The following is a 20844-nucleotide window of genomic DNA, read 5'->3' as shown; positions in this document are numbered from 1 at the left end:
ACTTGTTATTTTAATGAAATTTAAGTAAGTTATTTAGTAGATTAAAAAAAACGTTGTACATGTTATATTATGTGACTTTCAATTTTAAATTGTAATTTTAATATAAATCAAAACTAATATTTATAAAGTAAACTCCTTAATTCAAAACTTTTGAAAGTTTTTTTTACTATAATTAGTCAGGATAAATATAAGAATGATAGTTTGACATACCCAAATTTATAATAATATTAAAATAATATTTTGAATTTTTATATTCAAAATAATAAAAAAAATGAGGAATAAGAGTAAGTTAAGATTAATTATTGTGATAATTAAACCTAATTATAAAAATTAAATGAAAACTAAAAATAATTTGAAGTTAAAATATTGTATTTATTTTACCTAATTAAACTAAAAAAAGAGTTGAAATTATTTAATTATAATTTTAAACCTAAATTATATATAATTTATTGCTTAAAACAATTAAATAATTAAATATCTCAAAGTAAAAAAAAAAAAAAATTAAATAAATGATCAAACAACCACCCCAAAATTATAAATTATGATGTTCTTATAGGCAACCGATTAGTATTAATTAAATAGGGAATTAACCATCATTTATATTAATTTAGCCACTAACTATAAGAAATACATACTAACAATGAATGCTAACTAATAATTAATTAAACAATGGTGAAGTAGATCTAAGAAATACCTACGACTTTTCCCTCAAAGACTTAAAAGTCTTTATTATTATTATTTTTCTTAACTAAACAGCTGTTGTAATTATCAATTCAACTAATTCAAAGACTTTGTGGTATGTTGTAGATCTAAGAAAGTTTGTCTTTACAAACTGTCTTTTGATCATATCTTCTTGCTTATAATCAAATCTGATGTTGAATGATGGAGACGAAGTTTATCATCCTCCAAGTTCAGGATCTTTTCTTGTGCCTCATTTACCACTAATAGAAGAAGCAAGAAAGAAAGGTATTAAGCATTTTGGACATGAACATCCCTTGACGTGGTTCATGGAAGATGTTAGAAATGGATTTGAAGATGAAGATGTAATGTGTTGCAATGGTTGTGCCATTGAAATTGGAAGAAGTGGGTTCATATGTTGTATAGAAACATGCATTGGTTATAATCTTCACGAACTTTGTGCATCTTTACCCAAAGAGATGAAGGACCATCCACAACACCCACAACATCCTTTGATCCTCTGCACAAACTCACCTTATCCCAGCTCTAGTTTCCGATGTGGTGTTTGCAAAAATGGCTCCTGGTTAGTGGAGCCATTTTGTTATCACTGTGAGGTTTGCAATTTTGATGTGGATCTAAGATGCGCATCCATGTCCTTTCTTGTTTGTCCTCGCACTCTGCACCACCACGAATTGACCGCTCACCTACACCCCGCATCATTTTTATGTAGTTTTTGTGGTGAGAAACATGAAGAATTAGGTATGTCCTATCACTGCAAAATTTGTTGGTTCTGGATCAACGACCAATGCTATTCACTGTCTCAAAGTATTGAACATGACAGTCATGTGCATCCGCTTAAGTTATGTCATCTACAGGGAGAAGATTTACCCAAGTGTCTATGCGGAGTTTGTGAGGAAAATATAAGCAACCAATTGGGTTTCTATGTTTGTAAGAGTTGTAAATACTATCTTCACATCAATTGCTCAACTAAGAAATGGTACATCTCATACAACTATTTTCTTATGTACAATATTGTTAGTTTTTACATTTGATTTGTGTTTTATAATCTTCTTTTTATTATGTAGGGATCCTCCAATAATTGAGACATTCGAAGAAGATCAAATAAATGACAAATTGATTCAATTTCCGTTGCCATCGATTGAGGTAGTACATAACACACTAGCCCAATTTATTAAAAATATATGTCAATGGAAGGAAGAGGAAGAGGAAGAGGAAGAGGAAGATAATATCCTAAATCACCCCAGCCATGATCATCCACTTACCCTTGAGTTTGATTTAAGCAAGATTACAAACTTTAGTACAATTAGTAGATATGACTATGAAGTCTGCAATGGATGCATGCTTCCTCTATTGAATGATGCACCATATTATAGCTGCAACCTGTCGACATGCAATTTCGTTTTACACAAATGGTGTGCTAAATTGCCGCGTGAGTTAAAGCACCCGGCTCACTCAGACACGGGACACACACTAATACTGGATGAATGCATTGGCTTCTTTTGCTGCAAAGGTTGTCAGATTATAGGGAAAGGGTTTGCCTACAAATGCAATGAATGTGAAAGCTACTACTTGGACGTTAGATGCGCTGCACTTCCCAGACTAGTCAATCACGAGACTCACGAACACACTCTCCTTCTTAGGTATGGGAGATCCATCGGAGGCTGCTTCTTATGTGGTGATAGCAATTTCTTTGAAAACTACAAAAGTATGAATATCTCTACCCTATCATCGTGTCCGACCTCCTTCACATTTGGTTGTGATGCTTGTAATTTTAGCATTCATCCCAGTTGTTTGATATCTCCACAAGAAGTTGTTCATTGGTACGACGAACATGTATTCAAATTGACAGATCCAACTGATGTTTTCATTAGTAATGATAATCAAGGTGCATCAGAATATCATTGTGAATTTTGTGAAAAGAAAATAGATCCAGAAAGATGGATGTACCACTGTTTTGAATGTGACCAGTGTGTTGATGCTGATTGTGTGCGAGAGTTGTTCGGTCTATTTCCAAATCCTATCAAGTTTGGCGGACTCTATGATTCTCCACGTCATAAAGAACATCCCCTAACCTACATTATGACTGACAATGTTTTTTTGTGTAATTGTTGCAATATAACATTAGTATTTGGAATTGGCTTTAAATGTATAGAATGCGAAATTATGTTTTGTGAAATGTGCTTTATTAAAGGAATAATTTTATTATAAAATTATATGTTAATGTTATATATATTATAATTTTCAAACTTTCAATCCTTTTAATATAATGTTAATTTCATCTTTTTTATTTTATTTTATTTGAGATAATTAAATAGTAAATTTGTGTTTCTCTCCAAATAGAATATATATATATTTTAAATGGTTTATTTATATTAAAACATAATAATTAAATTAAAAATAAAATAAAATACGATTGTCGGGTCCAACCAATTAATATGCATTATATATAATATAATATAATATAATATAATATAATATAATATAATATAATATAATATAATATAATATGATTCTTAATTTTCAAAGTGTCCCGATTATCGGGTGAAAAATGGTGGTTAATTTAGATATATATATGTGAGAGTAAATGGATACTTAGGTCGGATTGTGAGTTGACCTACCCAAAATTTTAAAATGGCTAAAAATAAATTAAAAAATAGTACTATATGTATGTTTCGAACTTGCAACCTAACAAAAAAAAGTACAACCTTTTAACCTAGTACCTTTTAACCAACTAGGCTAGCAAAACTTTATATTTTAAATTCAATACCAAATTTGATAAACGTGAGACATTTTATTAATATAAGTTCAACTTTTTAACTAACTAATATATATATATATATATATATATATATATAATTATACTTAATTTTCAAAGTGTCCGGATTGTTGGGTCAAAAGCTGTGATTAATTTGGATATATATGTGAGAGTAAATGAATACTTGTGTCAAATTGTGGGTTGACCGCCTATAAACTTAAAACGGTTAAAAATAAAATTAAAATTTTTATATGTATGTTTCGAACTTGCAACCTAACGAAACAAGTACAACCCTTTAATCAAGTGTGAGTCACAAGATAAGGGTCAATTAAGGGTTAAAGTGGGTGCTGAGTGAATAAAATATATGTTAAAATTAAGCTTAGATTAAACTTAATTTTTATAAACTAAAAAAAATTTAAATTAATTAGATTTGAATAATATTAATTTTTCTTAAAATATTTATAGATAAATAATATTTTATATATATTCCGTGCAAATGCACGAAATTCATGCTAGTTTTTATTAATTCAACAGATATCACTATTAAGAAATGAATACATAGTTTTTTGACTCACACTTTATCTTTTTAGAATTCTCTTACTTTATAAAATAATTACAACATATTTTTATAAGGTAAATTTTAAGGTAATAATTATTGGCCAGACTCAAGCCTAAACTCGAACACAAACCCAATAAACTATAATTAATTTTTGTAGAATGAATTATAAGTGTAGATTTCACAACTCAACAATCTCTCACTCTGAGACTAATTTCGTCATCTCTCGATCGGTAGTGGCTCTCCATCCAATGTCTTAATGAAAAAAATCAATTGAAGTTGCATACAACTTTATTTTCTCATTTGTCATAACTTTCGTCAGCATATCAGTTGGATTCTCACTCTCGAGACTCGAGAATCTTCTCAAAAGTTAACACTCCATCTTTTAAAGTTGATCAGATGAAATGATAACGAACATGCATATGTTTCGTCTTGCCATGATAAACTAAATTCTTTTCCAAATTAATGACATTCTAACTTTTGCTTCGCAACACATTTTCCTCGTCATCTTGACTCAATTCTCGCAAAAAGGATTTTGAGGTGTGAAGTTGATCATAATAGAAAAATATAATAAGCGAATTGGTCGACTGCGACCACTAGTCCTATTATTCTTTTCAAACCAAATAATTCATCAAAAGATCGAGATAATTCATTTAATTAAACGTTTTAAATATATTTTAAATAGTGGAAAAAATAAAATAAACATTATTAATTTTAAATATTAGAGAGAACACATGGGATGACTTGTTTATTTCAAAGAAGAATATTCCCGCCAAATTCAAACTGAGGACCTTAACAGATCAAACTACCTACATTACAAAACTTTAGTTAGTTTCAATTTTGAAGAAATCCTCCATTGTAAGCCAAAGGTGAGAGAAAACTATTTCTCAAGGAAGAAGAAGAAGATGAAGATGGAAGAAGCATTTCCAAATCCTCTCGAACGAACAGTTGCCGCTGCTCTTCTCCTCCTCTCCACCTCTGCTCCATCGCTCTCTACTCCGACGTACGTATTTACATTTCTCATTTATCGTAACTTCGTGTTTCTCATTCCTGAAATTCTGATTCTAGATCTAAGAACAACTATTCGTTTCCTAGCTACTTGCGATTTGAGCTAAGCAGTCCGAGATCATGTTCTTCATCGGTTATCAGTGACGAATGCTTCTCCTCTGCTGAGATTCAGAAACATCCTCTTCATGGAGCCAACTTTAAGGTGATTCAAATTCAGTTTAATCATCATTTACTTACTGAATCGATCTATTGAAATTCAATTTAATCATGCTTCCGAGATCCTGATTTACTTACTGAATCGATCTATTGTACCTCAGAGATTCTGTAGATTCCTTTTGATTTTGTTCTTCAGTATATCGATATTCAATTCATTAGATCTACTGTATTTTGTTATAGAACTAGAAGATCATTCAACTGATCCATTCAAGTTAAGTTCAATCATATGAAACTTGTTTTAAATCTGTCAGGTAGTGAAAAGATCTCGATCTAAGACACATAGCGAGAAAACAATCTTCCTCGGTTCAGATTCCGCCATTTCTGTTCAATCAATCTCTAAATCAATGACAGAGGTTTCATCATGCTTGTCAAGCAGTTCGAGCGGCGACATTCGTGGTGATTCGAAGAAGACGAAACAAACAGCTAATTCGTCTCTTATGCGTCAAAGAGCTGAATCCATTATGCGTCTAATCAGTCTATCTGCTACTTCTGAAGTAAGGATACGACAACTTCTTGGTGATAGTCCTGATACTAGTAAAGCTTTGAGAATGTATGTAAATCTCTTTCTCTCTATTTCAATGGAGTTTTATTGGATTTTACTGGCGATTTTTATGATCTTCTTTGTTGAATTTATGCATTTGATGATATGTTTCTTGGTAGGTTATTGAAGCTAGATAAGATAAGTAGGTCAGGAGCTGGAGGTCGTGGTGATCCATATATCTATACTGTAAGTCATCACTTTCATGATTACTTTCTGCTATTTTACTACAATCATCACATTGCATATCTCTAAAGTTATAACTAAAATCTTAGAGATCATGTTTCAAATTACAATGTGTGAATTTGTTAGATATGATACACATTAGTTTAGGGAAACTGACATTATTATCACTTAAGTATAACAAAATATTCCCTCATGAAAATTTTATCATAGATTAGACCCCAAATCATATTATTTTATAGATTATTAGAATTAATATATGCTTAAACTTGGATCGATTTTTATCAAATGAGACTCGATTTTGAATTGTGTTGTATGACCTCGACCTATCATAATTTTATCCCTACAAGTTTTACTTCATCCTCTAAATTTTTTTATAGATTCAAACCCATAGCGGAGGATAGAAATAGAATATACTAAGAAATCGGGATCATTGATATTCATCGGGCTTTTTGAAATAAATAAAGGAAATAAGGTCTTTGGTACAATAATTAGTACCTTTATCACCTTAGTTAAACCTTATTTGTTTTTATTCATTTCTATCACAACAATAAAGGACTTTGTAAAGGTAGAGAATGATCCTACTATTAAATCTTGGATTGAAATTATTTTGATTTAAATTCTTTTATAATTATAATGGTGGAATAGAATAACCCAGTTGAATCGTAAAGCCATAATTTATTTTTGATAATATATATCAATGAAGTGATATTTTAATTAAATTAAACAAATGAGTCTGCACAATTCAAAATTCGAGTCTCAATGATAAAATCGACCCAGGCTATATATATATATATATATATATATATATATATATATATATATATATATATATATATATTAAAAAATTGAAAGAATATAAAAAATTCTTTACAAAGTTAAAATGTTAAAATATAATTTTGTAAATTATTTGAGAGATCAGTACACTGTATGATATAGATTATTTAATAGATATGATCCATATTGTATTATATTAAAGATTATTATAAATTTAAAAAGAAAATTACAAATATAATACATATTTCTTTTTGGAGAAAGCAAAACAGATTTTATTTACAATAGCAGAAAAAATGATAAAATCCTATACAAAAATTTTGAAATTATAAAATATGATTTCAAAGCTAATAATTTATTTTTTTGAAAATTGTCTAAAACATAAATTCATATTTGCAATCTCATGCTTCCACCAAAGGCAGATTACCTTCTACGTATATTTCTTACTTTGTTTTTTTCCAAAAAAAAATGTTTGAAAATGATTAAACTAATTTGGTCTGTTTAATCATTTGTTTATGCAGTTAGTATAAAAAGGTGGCAAAGAGGAGTTCAAGTTTATGCTACATTATTGCAAAATGGGAATGCAGCAGCTTTTGACTAAAGAAAATTAACTGCAATCATCTGGAAAAAACTCTGTATGTATTACTTCACAATCTATTTTCTAAGCTTTCCCCTCTATTATTAAGATCTGGAGTACTTGCAAAAAAAAACCATAATATTGAAAATATAAATTTGCATGACCAAAAAAGATACTCTTTAAAATCATTTTTAAACAACACAAGACAATGAGATCAAAACAGAAACATCTAGGTCTTTATACAAAACATGTCTAAAATAATTTTGTGATTTTTCCACCAAATAAATGGTCCTCAAATAGAACAACAGCTTTCACAATCACCAGAGTATAACCATTTTACAGTCACAGCTTCATATGCCCAAAGCCACCTTTGAAAGATCCATATAGAGGTTGTGATCTCCTGAACAAGAAAATATCATCAATCGGAACAATAGCAGGTGCTGTTTGTTCATTCTTGTCGGTCTCAAACTCAGATGAGTGTGAGCTACCGTAAACCTGGATGCTTAATGTCTTTTTGTAAGGTGCATCCATTTTTACGTAAGTGTCAAAGAAATCTATCAAGTCCTTTAAGGTTAACTGCCTCAAAGCCGCTACCTGTTCATATTCCCAATAAAACATTTAGTTAATTATAATATAACGTAAATAATGAGAATGCCATTCAAAATAATGAAAATATATAGTGTACCTCACGGTCCCTGCGATCAAATTTGAGGGTTCCGTCTGTAACTTCTCTCCAGTAAAACCTAGATTCTTCACTTAGGTTCTTGTGTTTTTCAAGCTTCAAGTCTATCAGTGCATTCACATTATTCTGTTCCACAAATTATGAGGTGGTTAGGCATTATATAATCTTATAACATGATATTAAATATTTTTAGTACTAGTGTTATAACCTGAAGTGATAATATTGTTATTGAAATATGTTAATAAAATATTAAATGAAAATGAAAAACAGTATAATTAGAGTATTATGGGGCTACCAGTTTCAAAAACAGTCTAATTTGATAATAAAAAAAAAAAAAATAGATTATGGAGAGAACAAGGGCTTTATAAATTGAAAACACATTACTACACTAACCATGAATAAAAAAAATTGTAATGATTTTTCATCTAAGAATTCAAATTTTTAAGGTATCATTGTCTAAAATCTTACTTGCAAAGCGTTTATACTACATTAAATCCATCCAAGCCAGTCTAAAAGAATCTAGTTAGAACCGAAAATAGAATTTTAATATTCATGTATCTATTTATAGCAAGGCAAAAAGGATTTCATGCATACTTTTAACACATTATTTTCACAGGAAAATGGACAAACTTATACAGGTTTTTTTCCTTAATCGTAAAAAAATGTACTAATAAAAGAGCAAATTATACCTGAACTTATTAATAAGATGCCAATCAGCCACTCTTAAATCAAATGAAATTTATTAACATGAATAATGGGTGGTAACATAGATATTTTTCTACACTAATAATAAATCTAATTTAATTTAACAGGTGAAATTTTGCCCCTTAGTAAATATATATTTATACATACTTCAAAATATATCTGTCCTATTAAAGGAAATAAAGAAACTGTAAGAAAACTAAATATATTGCAAACTCACCTGGAATTCCTCGGGAGACATTGAATAGAGCTTGGCCTCCAACATTTTAAGAAACGACTCTACTCTTGATTGAATATGTCTAGGTCCCTGTAGGCATAACAGGTTGATATCTTAGATACCACATTAAGGCCTTGTTTTATCCAATGCGTAAACTTATAAGTTGCTTATCTCACTCAAATATCGTTTTCAAATAATCCCCCGTCGTTTAATGTAGATTATGAAAAACCAGGTTATTTGGGGGTTATTGGAGTAAAAATATATTAGGGGTATAAATATATATATTTTAAATAAAGGGTATTTGGAAATAACATATCAATAAAAAAACTGTTTTATACCTTAACAGTGGATTGAATGATAAATTGTAGTCCACGAACACCAGTATCATTTCTACATAATAAATGGACCAGCAAAAAGCCTTTCAGTTAAGTGTTATGCTAAAAAAATAAAATAAAATTGAATGGCAGAATTTATTTTTTTTCCAACCTTTGCATAAGAACAGTGATGTATCCAAGTTGCTCAACTGATCTAAGTTGATGAAAAGCTGGTTGTTTTGCAACCAAAGCGAAAAGCTGGAGCTTTACATTCATCAAAAATTCATCTTGATGAACCTACGAATTAGGAAACCGTCTTGTAAGAACATCATAATATGGTATATGATAACTGGTAAAAATAACAATAAATAATTTATTACCTGTATGTAATGAATAAGTGAAGAGTTCTCATCACTTGGATTCAAGCCTTTTGCAGGATACAAATAATTTTTTGATTTCTCAAGTTTAACAACCCTATTTGTTAGATGCTGTGATGGATATAAAGCATTAGATATAGGCGAAGAGCCCTTAAAGAAAACATCTTCTAAATGCTGACTAATCGACTCCGCTTCGTTCGGTTGGATGTTTCCTACATTAATTAATTAACAAATGTGCAGCTTGTTAGAGAGCGATTAGTCAGATGTAAGAAAACGAGAGAGAAAATATATCTCGGGATTAAGAACCTGCAACATAACACTCTAAGAATGTGCTTGATAGCATAAGAGGAGTGAATTTTGTAAGCTTATCAGCATCAACAGAAGGAAGAACTTCAAGTTGTTCGGTCCATGGAATAGATTGATCCTGTAATATTAACGAGCAGTAATACATTGCCTGCTGATATGGTTGTTGAAACTTGAAATTTTGGTACTCTTTTGTTACAATTTCCTGTCAGAATTATTTCAAATAAAAATATTAGTGAATTAAACATAATATATAAAAAAAATCATATTAGATTGTGTTCTAAATGACAACAACATAGGGTTGGGATCAAGGGTGAAACCAATCCGACATTGGAGAAACCAATCTAGAAGAAATACTTTATTGTCTTTAAATTAGGATTCATTAGTTTGTTATATAAAACTAACATGACATGTGGCATATCTATGAGTATAGAAAAACCAGTCAATCGATATTTTGTCTTGATTCTCATATTTTTTCTGTGAGTCTATCTCATTTCTATTACAAACCCTAAACCCTTTTAAGTCGTACTATAAGTAGAGGTTAAGGGTTATATAAACTTACCTTCAATTCTAAGAACAATATTCTATTGCAACATAATTAATAAACTCCAAGGATCCTTAGGGCTTGTTTGATGTAGGGTTATTTTGAAAAAAAACAATACTTATATTGTTTGATATAAAAAGTGGTCCATTTAAGTTACGATAAAGTTACAAGATAGAAAATGCATAAGACTAGTCAACGCTATAAGGCATGGATAAGAATCTATAAAGAATAACTTAAAAGGGACGGACTATAAGTGCAAACAGCCTACTGAGTTAATAACAATCAGACATAGATTAGGAGGAATTCAAAAAATTTTAAAATTATTTCTTTGTTACAAAAAGGTATAATGGTTAAATATGTGTGATCTCAATCTTAAGCGACATTGAACAGATAATTACAACAACACAATGAAGACATAAAACTCCTTTCAGTGCATAACAATGAAAGTTCCATTCCATTTATAAAGTATCCTCCAAAATGAAGCAGAAGAATTCTCGTAATTACCATATCAATTTACTTTTACCTCAGCAGAAGTAAATTGGCTGCATTTAACTTCAGAAACATAACTTAAGAGCTAGTTTCTAAGTATATTAGAGAAAGAAAAATAATTAATCTTTTTGCAGAGAGTGTGGGACTAACCATGATATTTAAATAATATTTTAAATTCTTTAATAGAGAAAATTGTTGCATATTGTCGAATATGATATCAGACAAGAAGTATATTTTAATCACCTTTATTACAGCAAATCTATCTAGCTTCACTTCAAATTTAGCAATCTTCTCAATCACTGTTTCCAGTAAGATCCTTAGTTTGTGATTATATCCGACTACAGTCACCTGTGACAAAAGAAAATATATATATATATAAGCAGAAGATATAAACAAGCTTTAATGGTTCAAGTGTAGAACTAAAATTATCTTAATAGTGGATGAAGATCTATCTACAAAATAATCGTATAGTTCAAGCACAAAAAAAGCTTGACGTCTAAGCCAATCCCGAAAAAAGCTCTTTTTCGAGAAGTCAAGTTTTTTTTATATATTAGCCATATAGCATTGTAAAGAAACAAATATGAACTTGATATACTATAAATTTACATCATAATCAGAATATTGTATTACCACCTCATATTTTGTGAACTTTCCCTTGCCCTCTATCTAATTCTAGTGTGTTTGAGAAAGTTTTTATCAGTGTTCTAAACGGCGGTAGGCGGTGGCGGAGCGATAAGTGACTGCCTACTGCCTAGGCGGTGCCTAAGCGGTTCAATATAAATATAATAAAGATGTTCTATAATTATTATTTTACTAAAAAGTCAAATTAATATTCTCTAACATAGTAACATTTAACAAAAATAAGTATATAGACGAGCTGAAGAAGAGATAGATGATTAGATAATCGAAGAAGATCTAGATGATCAAGGAGGTGAGGTGAATGAGATAAGAAACCAAAAAGAAGAAGATAAATGAATTGGAATATAAAGAGTCATTTCAAAATTTAAATAAATAGTGGGTGATAAAGAGTTTTATTTATTGAATATATATATATATATATTAATATTAGTAATAAATTAATTATAAATAATAAATAATTAAATAATCTGACCGCCTCATGTATAGGCGGCCGCCTCGACCGCCATTTAGAACACTGGTTTTTATTTTACCCGAATATTTTTTGGGTGGTTTAGTCAAAAACTACTCGAAAAAGTTTTATTTTACCCGAACAATGTCTAGGTCTTTAATCGGGAATCTAAGCCAATCCCGACCACAAAACAAGCATTTCAAATATTTGTACATTGTCTTTATCGGTTGTTCAATGGCCATTTTTATATTAATAATTATCCGTCTCAAATTTAAAAAATGTGATCCAGCCATATAGAATGATGAACAAGTGACTAGAGATGCCAAAACAAATTAATTGTAGCAAAAGAATTTTAGAAAAATGATTATATTAATATATTTTTGTGTAATGGGTTTGGATACATTTAGTTTAGGTTGAATATGGGTCGGGATTACCCATTTGCTCACCCGTTGTCATAACTGGCTTAAAAAATAAGAGAAAGACGATATTTATGTATAGTAATTGAATACCAGCTATCAAAGAAGTTTTTAAATTAGATATTGGCAACGACATAAGCGTATAACAAAAGGCAGAAGAAGTAACCTGAAAACCGTTGTCTGTGTGATTAATTCCATAATGGAGACCAGCAACCTGAGCATCGTAAGCTGAAATTTGGAAATAAACAAAAGACTAAGTTTTAAGAATATTAGATACAAAAAAATATCAGCAAAGGGGACATCAAATGTTGGAAGAAGGTAAAGAAATAAATACACAATAAAAACGGAGACACAGATATGAGATAACTAACCATAATCATTCAAGTAATCCATCAATAAACGGGTGAAAATGTCTGTTAGAACAATTGCTTCAGGTGAGTTGCCGGCATGGGGACAGTTAAAATCTATTTTCACATACGCCTTTGGAGTTGAAAATAATGTATCGGGCTTGTACCACAACCTTGAATAGGATGATTTCCTCAAAAGCAAAGGGACCTGTGGCTGCTCAAAAAAATAAAATTCAAAATCATTAAAGAAAATGATAAAACCGTATTAAAAATTTGATTCAGTCATAAAATCTTACTTTCTCTGCAACATTTATAAGAGAGAGGTCAGTAGGAATGAATATGTTGGGGTTTGGTAGAAGTAACTGTCCCATTGGAGCTGATTCCGTCCATTGCTGAAATAAGAGAAGATCATTTATGAATATAGCCGTTTTCTTATCACATCTTATGATCTAGAAATTAATCTTTAGACCAAATGAAACAAAAAATCACACTATAATCTAACTCATTATACCAAACGGAAAAAGAATAAAAAAATTATCGTGATTGTGACAAAATACCAGTTTCTGATTTCCAAAATCTCTCTATATGAAATCGTGGATGTCTTTCGGAGGAACCAAAACCATGGGAGAAAAAGGAACTAACCTTAATCATATCACCAGTTATTTTCTCAACAGAATATGCAGTTCCATACCATGGCTCGGTTGTATCGGTTTTTCCATCAAAGTTTGTCGACTCCCAGAAGATTCTGTTCAACAAAGATTTCGAAAAATTCAAAATGCATTTAAAGATAACAAAAATGGTTTTCCCTAGAATAACGGGATAACAAGATTATTTTAGGGTTTCTCAAAATTGAGGCTCTAATATATAAGAGTGTTTAATTGTTATCCTTTCTAGAATAATGGGATAATTACTTCTAAGATAATTATCTTTTAACTTAATAGATTAAGATTAACAAGATAATTAATTAATTATCATTGATTTACATACTAGAATAAACCTATTTTTTAAATTTATCTGGAATAACTTACATATAAAAAATAACTCACTAATGTTACATATTTATTATATGAATGCTTCCATTGATAAGGTAATACCGGGCATTCTCTACAAGAAAAGAGTTATACTTTTCATTAAAGCAGCAAGACTCACCTCACATTGTTTGGAGTAAGCTCATTCAATGTTGACTTAATAAAATCTGGACAAAAAATCGAGGGCAAGGATGATCCAACTAACCAATCGTTTGGAGGATACAGCTGAAATAATAAGTCAAAATGTTCATAAAATCATTGGCAAGCAAAATGAAAGTAATACTATAAAGCTATATACTCTACGAAACATTAGAAGGAAATAAGTAGTTTTACCTGCATGTTCATTGCGATATTGACCACATAGTGAATTGGCTGGATTTTGTCCTGGTAATGGAAGGCTGTCTCGGAGATAGCTGAAAGCTTCATTCAATAAATGCCAGAAAACAGTAAAAGAATCAGATAGAAAGATTTGAGAGAAATCGAATAATAAAGTCCTTGTTTGATGAAGGTCCAAACAACCATTTATGGTTTAACTAAAATACTCTCAATTTTTTTTTTTACATTTTAAAATACCATATATATACAAATGATATTTTAGTCATTTAAACCAAATAATCCATTTTTGCATCAAACAAGCTCAAAGCTTCTTACTGTACTTTCATGTACTTGTTACGAATATTGCGAAATTTGTGGTGGGTATGTTGTTTATAAGAGTGGTTTTAATTGCTTAAAAAATGTTTCAGATATAGAAAGATTACAAAAAGAATCATCCTTCCTAAATCTACAATGTTGATATAACCTCTCTTTGCAGTTGGGACAACTCGAACCTATGGATTGGTCGGTACACATAGATGGAAAGAGCACAACAGAAGAACGGTCCAAGGAAAGCAATTTAGGAGCAAGATGATAAAGAGATTCTACGTTTAACAAATTTGCCTCACTTAAGAAATGAGGGATTTCCATAGGATGAGACGTGCTTTTTTAGATGAAAGCACCCTTCGTGTTCAACCCATTAGAAATATAATAGTAACTTATAATTATTAGTTCTTTAGTTAGCTTGTAATTCTAACTTTAATAAGGATATGTTTTAAATTATAATAAACTTGAAAGTAAATTTTGCATGAATCACTTGACATCAGTTGAAGATTTTTGCAGTGAACCTAACAGGTCAAAACAAAGAACAACATACCTCATCATATATCCATTTGCAGGGACCAGACTGTTGCAAGAGTTGAATGTATTTGAACACCAACGCTATAATTTCGTTGACATGTTCTGTACACAGTTCATGAACCAAATTATTTTCAGCAAACATGGGAAATCATATACCAACAGCTTGTTTGATTTTGGATTATTTGGAAAAATAAAAATGTGTTTAATGTAAAAGTGGGTTATTTGGAAATCATATACCAATAGCTTGTTTGATCTTGGATTATTTGGAAGAAAAAAAGCTTAGTTTAATGTAAAAGTGGTTCTTTTTTTTCATGAAGTAATTAGTCATGTCGGTTGGATGTTGTGCTTGCTTCTTCTCAAGGGAATAAACCATAACGTAAAAAAAGTTTAATAATTTAAAATGTTACAAAAAATTAAAGTAAGTTTGATGGGATTGAAAAAGTGATATTTGATGGGATCCACATAGAAAATGAACCTAAAATGTAAAGATTGATGATCATAAATATACTTCACTCTTTTTCTAAGAAAAATAAAATAAAAATCAACTTCACTCAACCTCAAGAGAGAAAAAAGTGAAAAGCTAACCGTGGCCTGCATCAGTCAATCCAATAGTCACTTTGAAGAAAGAGTACTCAAAAGTACAGTCAGATTCACCCGCAGACAAACTTGAAGCCCAACCTGCAAAATCAAGAGAACAATAACACACCAAAAGAATTTAGTAATCACAAATCATACTTTCAACTTGAAAAAGCAATTAGCCTTCTTATTTCAAACACTATTTGAAACTTGAGCATGGGATAAATGTTCTGTTTTCACCTAGTATGATCATGTGAACATAATAAAACAGAAAGCCATATTCAGCTCAAAATGTCACATCAAGTTTGATCATTGAACTTAATTAGCTAGGGTAAATTGGGACCTTCTCGAAATTCCTCAATCATTCCTTTCTGCACTAAACAGGATTATAATACTGATACGAACTAGGGTAGAATTTAAGGAGATGATAAAAGATAAAGACTTTGATAGATGAGATAACAATGACAAAATATGCAGCATAAATATTACCTCTAACTAAGAGCTTAACTAAGGAAAATATGTTGCTAATAACTGCCAATTAAAACTACCACTTTTCCCGAATCAGCATAAAGTATTTTTACCCAAATAACCCACTTTCCAATAACCCAAGTCAAACAAGATTATTTATTAATAACCCATGGCTATTCAAATAACTCGATTTCAAACAAGCCCTAGGTAACACAACCCTAACAAATACAAACCTGACTTAACATCTGATGTGGTCGAAGCAACATTTCTCTTGTAATGGAACTACCATCATTTTGGGTTCTTTTGCCCCTAATGAAAAACAATATGTACAAATTTGGCTTTTATCATAAAAACAGTAAGGATGAATAATGGATCACTAGTTAAGAGCAAACAATGTCTTATCAGTTATTACTACAACTTCTTGTCACAAGATAAGTTATCCCATCTTCTAGTATAAGATAACAAAACAATATTCATTCCAAGCTTCAATTTTATCAGTGTTAGATAGCTTGGTCCCCACACATAACTTATGGAATTAAGACCCCATGTGATCCAGTAATCAAATATCACCATAGTATTTTCCTTGGCAAACCTACCACTTAACAAGTTTTGAGTTACCTCAAACCCTATCTAGATTAGCAAGCTTATCTATTTTAATCTAGGAGGATTCAAGTTGTAATTTTTTTTTTCAGTTTATGTTCATGTAAGATGTAGTAAGCAGGTTGAGGCTTGAATGGTCTTTATCCATTTCTCTCCCAACTTGGGTTCACTATTCACATTGACTTTCTGACTTATTAGATGCATACTTATCACTGATTATCATGAGAAAGATATTGAGAACGCACCCAAACTTTTCAAGACAAAGAAAACAGATCCTTCTCCTTCATGGCCAATCAAGTGACTAAGATACCTGCTTGGCCCTTCCTTGTAATGTTGAATACCAGGAGTTATTGGCCATACAATTTTCAATTTGTGACTTTGTTTGATAGGGACGGTTTTCACAAGAACCTGAATAAGAAATATAAAAAAATTATAAAGTACAAAGAGGAGAGACAAAGTGATTATTTATTGTAACATCTAACTGATAACATTACTCAAGTATGTTGAAAATGAAAAGATTTACAAGAACAGCTGCAAGTCATAGCCCTTTTAATCATCTAACAAGTACACTACTTCATGACGCTTGGCCACAGAAAATGGATCACTTTTTCTTATTGCTCTTATGAATTATTCTTAATCTATCTTCATTTCTTTCAAAATCATTAGCTTTTAATAAAAAAAGAAAAGGAGCATGGGGTGAACACATTTTTGTTCCCTATAGAACAGCTAGAACTCGTAACCACTAAAATTAATGGTTTTAAGACTCCTTTTCCACAATTTGTTAGCACCCTTTATCCAGAAAGACATCACACATTCCATGCATTAAAGTTTGAAATCTCTTTGGATGTTTTTGGTTAGAGATGAATTTCCAATTATGTTGTTTGTTTAAGGCCTTAAAGGAGGAATTTAATGTGAAGACAAGGTTCAAAGATTGAGATCATTCCATTGCAGCATGAAACCACTTCTTCTCCCAGTCTTCATTTCCTATGATGGCTAAGCCAAGCTTCATCCAAATAGTCTTATACGATACATAGAATAATTGCAATAGTACTAGCTCTTTTGTAGGTACCTGAAGATGATCAGAAGTGCAAGGCTGACCAGTAAAAGTGGGTTTACTTCTATTAATATTCTGAATTTGCTGGAATTTGCTCTCCACTAGAGAGCATAACTTATCAAGGTCATCTGAGAAATATAATTATTTTTATAATTAATAATCCCAATCAACTTCAAAAATAAAGAAATACTACACACTTACCTTTTCCATATACAACAAGATACATAAGATTAGCTGAATAATTCTCCTCATAGAATTTGAGAAGCTCTTGCCTTGTATCCACACCTCTTTCTTTTGGCTTAACCTCCAAAGTTTCCCAATTTCCTACACATTAATATAGCATTTGAGGACTGTTTACCCACCCCCCAAAAAAAAAATAGAAGGCAATTTTCTTGTCATTTATTGTTTAGTCTAGGAAAACTACGATCATATGGTCATTACCAACTGTAATTGTCAACTAAGTTTCTTAAGCTCAAATCCAATTACATTTGAAGATATAACACTAGAAAATGCCAACCTGTGCTGAACTTGTGGTATGGATGACTTTCTGAACTGAGATGTTTCTGAAGCTGCAGAGATGTAAAACATGAAACTGAGATAGAAATACAACCCATACAAAGATTATATGGTAAACTGTAATTATACACAAATAAGAGAGAATGTAATTATCCAGACCATATATAAGGAAATGGAATTATTTACTCAAACTATAATACTCTAGCACAAAAATTACCCAAAAATTTGTAGCATATCTAGGTTTCTATTGACAATAAAGAGTGAAAAGATACAAAAATGTAACTGCTCAAACTTTCAATTGTTTGCGAACAGTACATACAAAAGTGTCATCTTAGAGCTTGTTTGACGTGGATTACTTGGGGTTATTTCAAAATAAACCACCACTCTATCAACCTTCACTTTCTCAATCACATCATCAACAAAATACCCAACTACATTTATTTTATTCTTTATAACATTTTAAAATGTTAAATACTATTGATATCTTTGGTGATTTTACACAAATTATAAACCACTTTTTATATCAAACAAGAGATAAATACTACATGAGATCATTCTTATAAGATTTCTCTCCTAAAACATATAATATTTTTTATCTGCTACATTAGTTATGAGAATTTTTTGTGCAAAATCAATAGTGTCTTTTTGTTCAGAAAATCATATCCATGCTTCAATGATAAACAATTTTCTTGACCCAGAAATCGCGTTAGATGCATCCAGATAGTTGAGTGCCTGAAGAAAAATTTGTCGGTGCCAATAAAGCACTCTTCTCAGTATTGTGAAGAGCCTGTGAACACATTCAAGTCCAAAATCTCTTGATATTAAGTCAAATTATCCAAAAAAAAATGAGAATGGGCAAGAATCTTTTACTACACCATTTTATGATGTTAATATGCAAACCTTGTAAAGTTAAAATTATAGATACTATAAAATAAATCATATTTAGCAAATACTTAAAAGAGACAAATATATTAGAATGGGCAAGAAAATACACTTTGGTTAGGTGTCTACATCACTAGGTTACCAACTCACATAAAAGTCAAAGTTGTTTGAGAGAAGACATAAGATTAACTTAAATAGTTTGTGTTCTTTTCACCTCAAATGGTATTAAATAACAATCCAGAATTACACCTACAACCCCGTGAGTACCCACTTCATGCAAAGAAATAAAACTAGAAAAGTGATCAAATGAAACAAAACATAGATGGTAAAAAGATAACCAGTTTATTACCTGATTCATTCTCCAACCATCAGAAAGTAGATTCTTTTGATTTTCTGAATAAAATGACAGAAAAAGGGAGAGTTAGGTACAGAATGACACACATACAAAAAAAGAAAAAGAGCATATTCCAAGCTGAAATAGAAAAACTAACCAGAATCAACAGCTTTAATTTCCCTCGTAGTAGCATCAGCAGACATCAATGGTTTGATAAAGAACTGCGCAAATCTGAATAACAAATAATACATGAGTAGTGCCAACTGACAACAGATAGGATTGGGAACTAAAAAGAGAGATTAAAAATAAAATACCTGTCCAATGCCTCTTCAAAACAGTCAGCGATAACATCAAAATGATAGTTGGTTTGCTCTGAAGCGGTAAAAGCATTTGTACTACCTCCATGCTGTATACGAGAATTATGTCATTTTGATTCCAAAAAGCAAAAATAAAATCCATGGGGTCTTACAGTATCATCTAACATATAGAACAGATAGAATTATTCGTAATTAATGCATCTTTTTATCTATAGTTTTTAATACATAAGTTGAATGATAAGTATATCTTCTTCATTCAGATTCTTCATGTAGCTAATTATTTTACAATGTAATTGAAATAAAACAAGCACCTCAGTAATGTAGGTTGAGTAACTATCCTCCACAGGATACTTTTCGCTAGCGTAGAACAACATATGTTCTGCAACCAGCAAAAATCCAGTCAAAAACTGAGATAAGAACCAGAAATGACAGAAAATGGATCAATCGTACCGAGAAAATGAGCAAGGCCTTCTAAACCGTCAGGATCGCAGAACGAACCGACGCCAACGCCCATGGAAGCAGCACACTGAAGAATAAATGATTGAAAAACGTTATATCAATCAATCAATAAATCGATATCGATGATTTCCGAAAACAATTTAAAAGGTCTTATCAACGATGAAATCAATTGAGAGATGATTTCTATGTATGTGCGATAGAGATAGAGATAGAGATAGAGATAGAGATAGAGATAGAGATATAGACCTTATCGGTTTCAGGATCACTGATGAGAAGAACTTCTAGAGAGTTGGATAGAACGATCCGTTTGTACTGCCTGGTATCGGTGCGAGGCTTAACGATCGTATGTAGAACCTCGTCTTCCATCTTTGCTACCATTTTCTTCAGTCGGATTGCTCTGATTTTGCGCTTGCTTATCAAATGACGAAGAAGAAGAAGAAGGAAGTGGTTGACTGGTTCAGGAGAGGGCTCGTACTTTGGGATGTATCGTCTTTTATTAATACTTTTCTTGTAACTCAAACATTCACCGAATATTCATATTCGCGATTGCGATTGCGATGGCGATTTGCGTCCTATCTCAATCTAAACAAAAAATAAATAAATAAATCAATTCCACCATCAAATATATTTTATTTATACTTTATAATATTTTA

General features: G+C 30.8%; 3 protein-coding genes across 3 annotated transcripts; 2 read left to right on the top strand and 1 right to left on the bottom strand.

The window, feature by feature from the left end:
- Positions 1-859: 859 nt before the first annotated feature.
- LOC124934539 lies at positions 860-2907 on the top strand. Its single transcript, XM_047475071.1, has 2 exons — positions 860-1675; positions 1764-2907. The coding sequence occupies exons 1-2, from the start codon at positions 873-875 to the stop codon at positions 2905-2907; spliced, it is 1947 nt and encodes a 648-aa protein (XP_047331027.1). The 5' UTR covers positions 860-872.
- A 2014-nt stretch (positions 2908-4921) lies between these two features.
- On the top strand, positions 4922-6090 carry LOC124934538. The gene is made up of 5 exons (XM_047475070.1): positions 4922-5013; positions 5079-5220; positions 5486-5784; positions 5895-5961; positions 6085-6090. Exons 1-5 carry the CDS (start codon positions 4922-4924, stop codon positions 6088-6090), a joined length of 606 nt encoding a protein of 201 aa, XP_047331026.1.
- A 1357-nt stretch (positions 6091-7447) lies between these two features.
- Positions 7448-20665, bottom strand: LOC124933596 (insulin-degrading enzyme-like 1, peroxisomal). Its single transcript, XM_047474019.1, has 26 exons — positions 20438-20665; positions 20183-20258; positions 20044-20111; positions 19730-19821; positions 19573-19646; positions 19431-19474; positions 18201-18252; positions 17885-18007; positions 17699-17811; positions 16875-17037; positions 15571-15663; positions 15002-15087; positions 14146-14232; positions 13934-14037; positions 13427-13529; positions 13081-13176; positions 12809-12998; positions 12604-12665; positions 11178-11282; positions 9905-10106; positions 9602-9810; positions 9394-9518; positions 9246-9297; positions 8911-8997; positions 7992-8114; positions 7448-7900 (listed from the first exon to the last, which is right to left on the bottom strand). Exons 1-26 carry the CDS (start codon positions 20567-20569, stop codon positions 7649-7651), a joined length of 2913 nt encoding a protein of 970 aa, XP_047329975.1. The 5' UTR covers positions 20570-20665; the 3' UTR covers positions 7448-7648.
- Positions 20666-20844: the final 179 nt, after the last annotated feature.

The sequence above is a fragment of the Impatiens glandulifera genome, chromosome 4 (genome assembly GCF_907164915.1).
Source record: "Impatiens glandulifera chromosome 4, dImpGla2.1, whole genome shotgun sequence".
Lineage (NCBI taxonomy): Eukaryota > Viridiplantae > Streptophyta > Magnoliopsida > Ericales > Balsaminaceae > Impatiens > Impatiens glandulifera.
The sequence above is the reverse complement of the archived record's forward strand: the minus strand, read 5'-3'. Positions and strand labels throughout refer to the sequence as shown.

Excerpts from the sequence above, each read along its gene's own strand:
- LOC124934538 (XM_047475070.1), top strand. The coding sequence starts at position 4,922 with ATGGAAGAAGCATTTCCAAATCCTCTCGAACGAACAGTTGCCGCTGCT. Across the intron at positions 5,014-5,078 it reads CCATCGCTCTCTACTCCGAC|ATCTAAGAACAACTATTCGT; the intron begins GTACGTATTTAC and ends TTCTGATTCTAG. Across the intron at positions 5,221-5,485 it reads TTCATGGAGCCAACTTTAAG|GTAGTGAAAAGATCTCGATC; the intron begins GTGATTCAAATT and ends TAAATCTGTCAG.
- LOC124934539 (XM_047475071.1), top strand. The coding sequence starts at position 873 with ATGTTGAATGATGGAGACGAAGTTTATCATCCTCCAAGTTCAGGATCT. Across the intron at positions 1,676-1,763 it reads AATTGCTCAACTAAGAAATG|GGATCCTCCAATAATTGAGA; the intron begins GTACATCTCATA and ends TTTATTATGTAG.
- LOC124933596 (XM_047474019.1), bottom strand. The coding sequence starts at position 20,569 with ATGGTAGCAAAGATGGAAGACGAGGTTCTACATACGATCGTTAAGCCT. Across the intron at positions 15,664-16,874 it reads CTTTGTCTTGAAAAGTTTGG|GTTGGGCTTCAAGTTTGTCT; the intron begins GTGCGTTCTCAA and ends TTGATTTTGCAG. Across the intron at positions 10,107-11,177 it reads ATAGATTTGCTGTAATAAAG|GAAATTGTAACAAAAGAGTA; the intron begins GTGATTAAAATA and ends TAATTCTGACAG.